At 38.8% G+C, this 10288-nt stretch overlaps 1 protein-coding gene across 3 annotated transcripts; it reads right to left on the minus strand.

The window, feature by feature from the left end:
• Window positions 1–2266: 2266 nt before the first annotated feature.
• LOC140587642 (uncharacterized) lies at window positions 2267–9479 on the minus strand. Of its 3 annotated transcripts, none has more exons than XM_072709085.1 (8): window positions 9379–9479; window positions 8484–8572; window positions 5172–5375; window positions 3829–4871; window positions 3642–3711; window positions 3076–3250; window positions 2766–2931; window positions 2267–2613 (listed from the first exon to the last, which is right to left on the minus strand). In XM_072709085.1, the coding sequence occupies exons 3-7, from the start codon at window positions 5371–5373 to the stop codon at window positions 2766–2768; spliced, it is 1656 nt and encodes a 551-aa protein (XP_072565186.1). In that variant the 5' UTR covers window positions 5374–5375; window positions 8484–8572; window positions 9379–9479; the 3' UTR covers window positions 2267–2613. The 3 variants fall into 3 exon arrangements, with proteins under 3 accessions (XP_072565186.1, XP_072565185.1, XP_072565187.1); XM_072709084.1 differs by lacking the exon at window positions 9379–9479 and adding an exon at window positions 9027–9060; XM_072709086.1 differs by lacking the exons at window positions 8484–8572; window positions 9379–9479 and having other exon boundaries at window positions 5172–5677.
• Window positions 9480–10288: the final 809 nt, after the last annotated feature.

A 10288-nucleotide genomic window follows, 5' to 3' on the forward strand; every position in this document is an offset into this window, starting at 1 on the left:
GATCCATCTGCACCTCCCCAGGGCCTGTACTTCTGGCTGGGGGCATTTGCACCATACTAGGAGCTGTTCAGCCAGCTGGATCCATAGGAACCACATCACGGCCTGCGCTGCTAGCATAAACCAATTGAGCCTCACCAGGGCCTGTACTGCCGGTTGGACCTATAGGCATTACCACAGGGCCTGTGCTGCTGGCTGCATCACACCAGGGCCTTTGCTGCCGGCTGAACCAACTGCATCTGTATTGCTAGTGGAAGACATCTGCACCACAAAGGGCGGTTGACTGATGCCTTTTACACCACATTGGTTAATGTGCTAGCAGAAGTTCTCTGCTAGCAAGCCATCGGGACTCGAGCTTCTGGCTGGAGCCTTACTTGCCTAGGTTTGTGCAGCTTATTTAATTCAGCATCAATAATCATTGTGTGTTTTGGATAATGGCCTTTTTCATATCTTTACTTTGCTTATTGGTTGTGGGGGACTTTTGGACACTCAGTTTTTCTAAAATGAGAACATTTAACAGTGTCCCCAGTATGCGAGACATAGTCCCAAGATCTACGTGCGTCACTGCTGTTTTACATCCTGTACAATTTTCAATGTATTTGGGGCAGGACATTAATTTATCATTTGAACTACAGAATTATTTACTTCACCTTCAAAACCTTCTTGCTTTGTGCAATTGCAAAATTAGTTATGAAAAATCCTGCTTTGTTTTAACATTTCACAAGTCAAAATCAATAAGTAATGTTACAAAACAGAGATTTCTGATTGTCTTACTGCTGCTCTTATCTGGTAATGTGCACCCCAACCCAGGTCCTGAGCTGCAATGTAGTCAGACACCATCTGAATTTAAATCGTCACCTGGGCTGAAGATAGTTCATCTTAATGTGCGTAGTTTGTTACCCAAGATGGATATGATCAAGATCTGGGTTCAATCAACAGATGCAGATATTGTACTCATTTCTGAAACTTGGTTGTCTAAATATATATCTGATAAACAAGTTAGCATGGCTGGCTACAATATCTATCGCACCGATAGGCTTAAGAAAGGTGGTGGTGTTGCTGCTTATGTTAAGTCAAAATTTGATGCTACAATAGTTCTATCAGAATCCATCTGTAAACAATTGGAATTTTTGGCTCTGAGTGTGAATATTGCAAAGGGTCTTTGCATAACAGTTGCTTGTTGCTATCGACCTCCTTCAGCCTCCACAGAAGCTCTGCGTTCTTTAAACCTCTTGCTGTCCAGACTAAATTATGGTGAGCTTGTTCTAGCTGGTGATTTTAATTGGGACTGGCTCAAAACTGTATCAGACGATTTTAAATCTTTTTGTGATTCTATCAGTCTTACCCAGTTGGTCAATTTACCCACTCGGCCCAATCTCAAAAGCCCCGAAAAGTCTACCTTGATCGACTTGATTTTGACAAATGTTCCGCATAAATTTTCATCTTTGGGTGTCTTTTGTAATGATTTAAGTGACCACTGTGTTATTGCTGCTATTAGAAATACTAAAGTGGCCAAGTCAAAACATCGTATTATTTTTAAAAGAACTCTTAAACATTTTATTGAACAAGCATTTTATCATGATTTGTTAAACTATGACTGGAAGAAAATAGGATTGATCCCTGATGTAGAATTAGCGTGGTCATTCTTTAGGGATGGGTTTATGCAAATTGTGAATAAACATGCTCCATTAAGAAGATATCGGATAAAAGGTCGTGAAAACCCCTGGTTCTCCACAGAGCTGGCAGATATCATTCGTGAGCGTAACCTGGCTTGGGCCAAAGCTAGGAAAACAGGCTATCCCAGTGATTGGCTTCTTTTCAGACAACTAAGAAACAAATGTACTTCCTCTATTAAGAATGCTACACTGTTAGACATTTTATTGTATTTTTACAGTACCTTACTGGCAACACTATTGCCAGTAAGTTACTGTAATTACTGATCTACAGTATCTTTACTGTTGTGATGTTTTACAGTTCAACCACTTTACTGTAAACATATATTACAGTATAACAGCTTTACTGTAAATGTTGTTTGTGGTAATGCAGCTTTACTGTAAACATGGTTTACAGTTAGAAAGACTTACCGTGATTAAGTTTTATAGTATCACTGTACTGCAAATGTGGTTTATGGTATAACACTGTAATTGTGTACATTATAATTTGTTTAGACTGTAATTGTGTTTTACAGCATATAAAATAATATTAACATTCATATTCAATATAAGAACATTTACAAAAAACAATATAATTCAATAAAGTAGTCTCAGAATAGTGAATCAAACCAACATTTATTGTTGATAATTTTTTTTTAACAAGAAAAACATTTTTCAACTGAATAAAAACAATGTCAATAACCAAAATAAATAGAAGCGTACATGAAAACTACACAGTCCTTCACCTTTCTGTGTCTGGTTTTTTTAAGGAAAACAGTTTTTTATTCCATTAAAAACAGGACAAACCCACCAGCATGAACATTAAATAAACTATTACAATTGTAAAACAAAAATCATTTACAAAATGTAATAATTATCAATGGGTCCCAGGAAATAGAATGTGACATGGGATTTAGATTTCCGTTACCAGGATGGTCGGGTTCAGCGTAGTCTTTATCACCACCTGTCAAAGACACATCATCAATATTCATGTTTGCTCAGGTTATTCACTTGTTCACATCTGTCTGAGATCATTCATACTGTTGTATGGATGTGTGTACAGTATGTATATAATTATCAGCTATGTAAAAGATATTATCATCTCTGTATTCTTACCTAGTTGGAAGTCCTCCATTCAAACTCAGAGAGCCGCTGGAGGAAGGTGGTGATCCGAGGGCTGATGCTTGTAACCTTCCTCTTTACGACACGACCTGTCTTGCGGCTTGTACCAAGTTTTGCAGGGCATTTTGTTCCCATGTCTGGATTGATCCTCACAAAGAACCTTTTAACGGAAAAAAGGCTGCTTTAATTTCAAAATTAAAACATACATTACAGCAATCACCTATATGTTTCTGCAACTGTAGTCAAGCTATCACATATATTTCATTCTTAAATGGTGTAAGCTTTAATGGTGTAAAGTATTTACCTCTGTATCATCTCCAGTGTGATGGACGCTGACTCCTGATACTCAAGGTTGAAAACGTAATATAACGCAAAGAAGACAGCAAGGGTGCCGGCAAAGTCATGCATCTGCTCAGGCTCATAAAATACCTTGCCCTCCAAACTGATCATCCAGCGGCTTGCAGACATGAAATTATTCCCTAAAAACAGACAAGAGTCCAATAAGACAATGTGCTCTCCCTTACAAATAAGGTTTCCACAAGAATGCTGGATAGCAGGCCTCACACTGTACAAAAATAGAATCCACACGGTTTGCTGCTATTTCTCTTATTTATTATGTAATGAAAATTATGATCAATTACAGGAAAAAACTGCCTAATGTTTTGGCATTTTGGCCTGTGCTGAAATGTTAGGCTGTTGGTCATTGTGTATAATAAATAAGAGAAACAGCAGCAAACTGTGTGTATTCTATTTTTATACAATATAAAACAGACAAACCCCTGTTAATAAGTTGTTGTGGGTACAAATACCACAATAATTACATAGATTTTTTACAAAAATATTACAAGAGGATTGAAAATATTTACTTACCAAGCGCTATTACCCTTGGTGTGATGGGTAAGGTCATCTCTCTCTCAACAGACATCTTGGTGGAAAAAGCCTTTAAAACACAAAAGGAACTGATTTGAATGATGATACCCAAAATCACTGAAATATTTTTCCTTTGTTTATGTTGACAGTATTGAGAGTGCATGTGTAAAATTTTAAATATAATTACGTCAGCCAAGATGAAGATTGAGTCCTCTTTTTCTTGGAAGTACTTCATCAGAAGAAGGATGGCTGCTGTGGCAATCTGGTTGTGGTTCAGCTTTGCACTGTCGCACTCACGTAGCAGATGTTCAATCTCCTTGTTCCACTGAAGTCTCTGGCTTTGAAAGAAGTTCAAAATTCTCCTTCCTTTCGTAAGAAGGGCTTCACTGAGACGTGTCTCTACCTCAATATCTGTGAGTGTGTGGAAGTGAGTGCAGAGGCCTCTTTTAGTAAAAAGAAATGGCCAATGCTCTTGAACCTCACATAAGGTGGGGGCAGGCCAAGAATTAAGCATGTGCCTCTGGTAAATATAAGTCAAAGACATATAAGTATTTACATCTGTTGTTTCAATTGCTTGAGGACCTGCTGATCTGAAGACAGTTGACATAGTCTGTCTTTTTGACTCCAAAGTTTCAGTGGTTTTTCCTTCTGGTAGGGTTGTGGGTTGCCAGTTGATGCAACCATAGCTATCAAGTTCAGATCTCCCCCTTTTGATGGCAACATCACCCTCATTGTTTTCCCTGGTAGACCTTTTCCTTGGCTGCCGGATTCTGCTGCTGACATTGTCTCTATTTACATGTTCAACTCTTGTTTTAAGCTGTTTGAGTAGGGAATAATAACCACAGCCTAATTGCTCACCTTCTGCAGTCTTATCTGCAAAGGTAGCGGGATACTTAGATACAATAGCTCTAGCTACCTCCCCACAAGCAGCTCTGTTAGGGTTGGGGCAGTGTACTCGCATTCCTTCTACAACAGTCCTAATCATTATTCTCCTGTCTTCTGGGTGAGCCATTCCACCAGATGCCAAGGCCTGTGAAAGTCTTGTTGGCATCTTCTCCCAGGGAACTGAAAAATTGCTGATCCAGGAGGTGTTGCTTACATTTGGTTGTGTGGAAGGGAGTTGACCTGATGCTTGTGCAGAACAGAGTGAATTACCCTTTAGTGGCACTTGCACAGTTGTTGAGCAGGTAGTTTCAGGTTCCTTTGGGTTGTTTGAAGAGCCAGACTCCACTTGGTCGTCGATATTCACACACACACATAAACACAGCAGAACAATTCCACATTAACTATGTACAGATGGGTTTTTTGGAGTATTTATTGAGTAATACTCTTATATGAGACACAAAAGCAAGAGTGTTGGAGAAATAATACCAATGGCAATGAAAGCTAGTTTTAGTTTTGAAAGCTAGATTTTTTATGAACTATGAATTGAAAAATAAAGTACAATTTCAAAATAACTCTCAAAATAACTAATTTACAACTATTTTCAAGATAGGTCTGCAACCATTTATGACATTAATGCATTCTCACCTTTTCTGAATACTTGAACAAGTCTTCGACTTTGAATTGGTGTCAAGAAAGGCTTGATATCATCAGGCTCAACAAACAGGAGATCTTCTCTGTTTCTGACACCAATAATGTCTGTCAGGTGCTCAATAACTGCCCTCTTTGTCTCTTCATGCAGGTCAGGTAATGCCAGGTTAATTTCATGATGTAGGCTGCCACTGTCCATATCTGCAATGAATTAAGAGGATGATATTGAATGATGCAAAGATACAACGGTTAAACCTGAAGCGATATACACTGGCAGAGGGTAGTAATCAAACAAACTGTCTGCTTGAACACATATGAATCTTTTTTCAGAATTGTGTAGACAGTGAAGTCCAAGGTTGATCAGTATCATAGATTGAAGGATGTCCAAAACAAAGTGTACTTGTTTGTGACTGATGAGGATCACTGAGATTTTTCCAAAGATGTGGCCACATTCATCATGACCCATCGCAACAACAAGCCCTTTGCAATATTTTGTTCCTTTGTAAACTACTGCTGATACCTCTGATGTAGTTTCTTTCATCAAGCCAGCTGTCCTGACAGACTCCTGAATTAGACCATTGTACAACTGCTCATCATATTCACTAGTTTCACCAACTGCTTGAACTGCTGGAGCAAACAATGGTCCACTGCCGAGGTACGCCTGAAGCAGCTGGTGCCTTTCTGCCAGTGTTTTACAAAGGTGAACAAAGTTGTGCAGTTTCCGGGCGCATTCCTTGAAATACGAATGCTTACTCTCAAACCGGAGAGTCCACAAACGAATAAGAGGCCCAAAGTGCAAAAAGAGGTCACTATAGTGCAGTAAATAGTGATGCTTGGGCTTGAGTGGGTGATTAGGGAAAATTGTGTGTCTTAAATGAACATACTCCTCAGTTATTATCTTAAGGTATGCAATCTGGTCATGATGGATCTTGGGAGCACATATGAGCTCAACCATTTCCTTGAGCTGTAGATACAGTTGCCAGACCTGACTGTCCTCAGGATTTTTTATCCTGTCACCAACCAACAGTGGCAACAGTCGCAACAGACACCAGTTCTGTGCTGCAGAACCAGAAAGTTTTTTGCCACACTCCTTAACCTCACATGGTTTACTGAGACTATCATTCCCTGAGTATTTAAACTGTGTGATCGACCTGTTTAGTTGTGCATAAGTGAAATGCTTTTCCTGTTTCACTAAATGACTGATGTACAATGCCAAGTCATCAGAGACTACACCTTCAAATAAATCATGACCCAAACATGGGGGAAGCCCAGTGCAGACATGAAAATATTTCAGAGAATTGAAAAGTGAGTCAAACTTTACCCCCTGTACCATGTCTTGGTCAGTGGTGGATAGCTGTTGTACACTCTCCTTGTGACCAGTGATGGTTCTTTTTGGACCAAGCTTTAGTGGTGTCTTTTCAAAGTCTCTCCTTTCAATCAAGCAGTATCTACAAAAATGCGTACTACAACTGAAGTTTTCAGTGAAACCACCTAAGCAGTGTGAACCAAGATTATCTCCACAAATGGAAATCAAGGCCGCTTTGAGGGTATTTCCATCATCTGTCTCAATCCCTGTATCTTCTAGATCTTTAAGGTCTGTGATAATACTTGAGAAAACTTTCTCCTGACCAAATGTCTTGAAGTCCCTTTCTCTGCACAGCATCACCAACTGCATGGGATCAACTGAAGAGCGATTGTGTGGCTGGACCTCACCTAGACTCATGTAAACCCCCAAAACTTTATGTTTTTTCTTCCCTGACCCAAGAGGATTCACAACCTCAAATCCATCCTGGTAAAGGATGATGGACAATGAAGAAGGATTGTCTTTTAACAGAGCATTTTCTTTTACATTTCTTCCATCTGCCACATCCTCTACAACCATGTTGGAAGAGGTATGATTTTTGGATTGGTGATATTGCTCTGTAACACTTGACTGTCTAAGGAGGGATTTTAATGTCTCTTTGATGGAAATGTACTGGCAAAAGCATTCCTTTCCAGCAGCATCACTTCCCAGATAAATCTGGGTGGGTTCAACATAGTCAAAATACTGCTTGTAAAATGTTCTCCTTGTTTTGTCAGATCTGAGTATTCCTTTGTTGTATATTGTGAAGACATCCTCTTTAGAGAGATTTTGAATAATCATTTCTATCTCAGTTTGTGGTATGTCTAGCTCAGAAAGATTGCCCTTCAACTTGTCAAAAACATCTGCCATAGAAGTGCTATGGACATGCTGAAATCCATCAAGAATACACTGTATTGTGCTCGCTGGCAACAGCATCTTGGCTTGCATTTTCAGGTAGAAAAGAGCCAAATTATGTAAAAATGTCTCTTGTTGATTATCACACTCCTCTAGATGATCACATGGAGTTGGAGTCAGATTCTCCTCAGAAGGCTGAGTACAGTCTATATTTTCGGGGAGAGTTGACACCTGAGTTGTTATCACCGGCTTATGTTTCCTGGATAAATGTGTGGCAAAAGATGAGCGCACTCTGAAATGTTTGTGGCAGTCATCATAAGGACAGACAACTTTCTTGCCATCTTTAATATGAAATCTCAAGTGAGTGCATAATGCTGAAAAATTCTCTGCCACATAGAAACATGCCTCAACTCCACAAGCAAGATTTCCTTTAAAATGGGTGTGTTTAGTCTGAGCCCTGCGATAGCGGTGGTTCCTGTGCATATGGGATCTGAATGCAGAAAATGTTTGATAGGAAAAAGGACATTGCTCTATTCCACATGTGAATCGATAATTAGCTGTGTGCTGATGTTTCTTCGTATGATAACAAAATTGTCTTAATTCTGAACTACAAACACCACAAAATTTACACCTGTACATGGCTGCATGTGTCTGAATTTGACTTAACTTTTAATTTGCAAAGAGCATGGCAACAACACAGTGACTGAAAAACATCTCAATCTATTTTCTGTTTGTTCTATTATTAAAGAAGGGATCTACATTGCTTGGGTTGTATCAAAAAATGGAAAAAAGTTAAAAGAAAAACTATCTATAGATCAATGTTATTAACTTAAACCATGCAGACCCTGAAACACTGGAGGAAAAATTTTGGAGGGTCTGTCAAGCTGACGTTAAACCCCTTAACAATGGCACTGCAACTAACTGCGACTAATTTACAGACCACTACACTGTCTTGCTTTTTAAATGGAACCTATGAAACAATAAACCACAGTTGAGATTAGAGCAGGCTAACCTGCATGAGAAACTTCAAAACTGGGTTAGATTGTTTTAGCAGTCTTTAAATTTCCAAAAAATGTTGTCTACCTTTATTCTCACTAAATATGTCTTTTTACCTGCTGTTTTGTCTTGTCTCTCAAAGAACTGAGGCTACATCACACTGTCAGCGCGGCCAGCAAGGGCAGGAGGACAGCAATGCACCACACTGGGCGGGAAAAGACAGAGAGACAATTGTTAATTTAATGTTGCATTTATTTAACCCTTGAAAAATATATTTACATAAGTAAATAAAAGAAAAAAACACACAACCCATCTTTTCCAGAATAATTCAACTAATTGCTCTTTTGACCAACCTAACACAGACGTTACATGGTTTTCCTATGAAAAAGACCCTTGAAGACGTTGTATTAAAGGAAAAAAACATGCTCCCCTTCCCACTTAAAAAAATAATAAATATTAAACTTAGGTTGGAGTTCCTCGCGCCACCAACCTAATGTTATATTAACTTTTTAATGTTGTGTACTGCAGCTCACACAAAATTAAATAAAGCAGGCTAACCTACATGAGCAAGCTCAAAACTGGATAAGATTGTTTTAGCAGTCTCTAAATTTCCAAAAAAAAGTTGTCTTTCTTTATTCTCATTAAATGTGTATTTTTACCTGCTGCTTTGTCTTGTCTTTCAAAGAGCTGAAGTCAAATGTCCCACTGTTAGCGTGGCCAGCTTTTCAATACAATGCACCACACTCGGCGGGAAAAAGACAAAGACTGTCGTTGCGCCTGTGTTCCTCGCCCCTCTCCGTGGAAAATACATTTCTAGATATATATTTAAATAAGAAAAGAAAAAAACACACACAACCTATTTTTTCCAGAATAATTCAGCTAATGTGCTATCTCGACCAAACTGAAGCTAACACCGATTTTAAGCTCCCCCTCCCCGCACACAAAAAAATATATATATGCTCTTAAAAATTAATAAACGAGTATGTTAGGTAGGAGAGTTCTTTGCATTACCTTATGACGTCCCGTTTGCAGTTTCCACACAGAGGTCCAACAATAACGAGGTGCAAAATCTTTTGTCCTCTCGAGCATATCGTAACGAAGAGTTAACAAAGTTGACCTGTCTTTCTTCTCCTGTCCAATATTCTCCACTGACTGAAGTTCGCAATTCTGCGTCTTTTTTAAATAACTTTATTCACTACTTGTCACAAGTACAAAATTACACAAAAACAGACAGCAGCAACAACCTAAGTGAAATCCAACAACAGAATAGTGGCAAGTAAAAAAATTAACAAAAGGAAGTGTGAATCTTGTTCAGGGTTAATCAGAGATAACTGATGGAGATGCAGCAATGTGAATTCTGCTTCTTTTATTTGTAGTTAACCTTGTAGTCTTTACATATGAATGGAAGTCAATTAAGAAAACACAGAATTTTGGGAGAGATTTGGAGAACCTTGCTTTATAAAATTTCCCTACAAGGAGGCCTTTCTGCATTCTTTTCCCTGTCCCCAGGAGCAGCTGTCACTTGAATTGATCTCTATGGCAATGCAGTGCCAAGCACACATTTGCAGCAGCTGTGCATGTGCATACAACTGCATGCAGCAGATTAGATGATCAGAATTCTTGAACCTTACACACAGGCAAGTCCCCTAAAAAGTCAAAACCATAATACTTTCACTGGTATCATACTGACAAATGGCACTAGCTTGGAGGAAAATCTGGAAATGGTTGGCAGTGAAAGAGTTAAAATGTAATGCACTATTGCAACCAACCACTGAAAGAGTAAAAATACACAAACAGTATGATGAACCATTCAAATCACATAATACAGTAGTTCATTTATACAGTTTCACATATAAGGCGTTACTTGGGATGCTGCCTTCTTATATATGTTCCTTGTTTGCACTGAAACATGCTGGTCGGT

Source organism: Paramormyrops kingsleyae, chromosome 2 (assembly GCF_048594095.1).
Source record: "Paramormyrops kingsleyae isolate MSU_618 chromosome 2, PKINGS_0.4, whole genome shotgun sequence".
NCBI classification, from domain to species: Eukaryota; Metazoa; Chordata; class Actinopteri; order Osteoglossiformes; family Mormyridae; genus Paramormyrops; species Paramormyrops kingsleyae.

Bases quoted from the DNA above. Each gene is read 5' to 3' on its own strand.
- LOC140587642 (XM_072709085.1), bottom strand. From the start codon at position 5,373: ATGGACAGTGGCAGCCTACATCATGAAATTAACCTGGCATTACCTGAC. The intron at 3,712-3,828 runs GTAATTATATTT...TGTGTTTTAAAG, and splicing joins CAATCTTCATCTTGGCTGAC to GCTTTTTCCACCAAGATGTC. The intron at 2,932-3,075 runs GTAAATACTTTA...TTCCGTTAAAAG, and splicing joins ACACTGGAGATGATACAGAG to GTTCTTTGTGAGGATCAATC.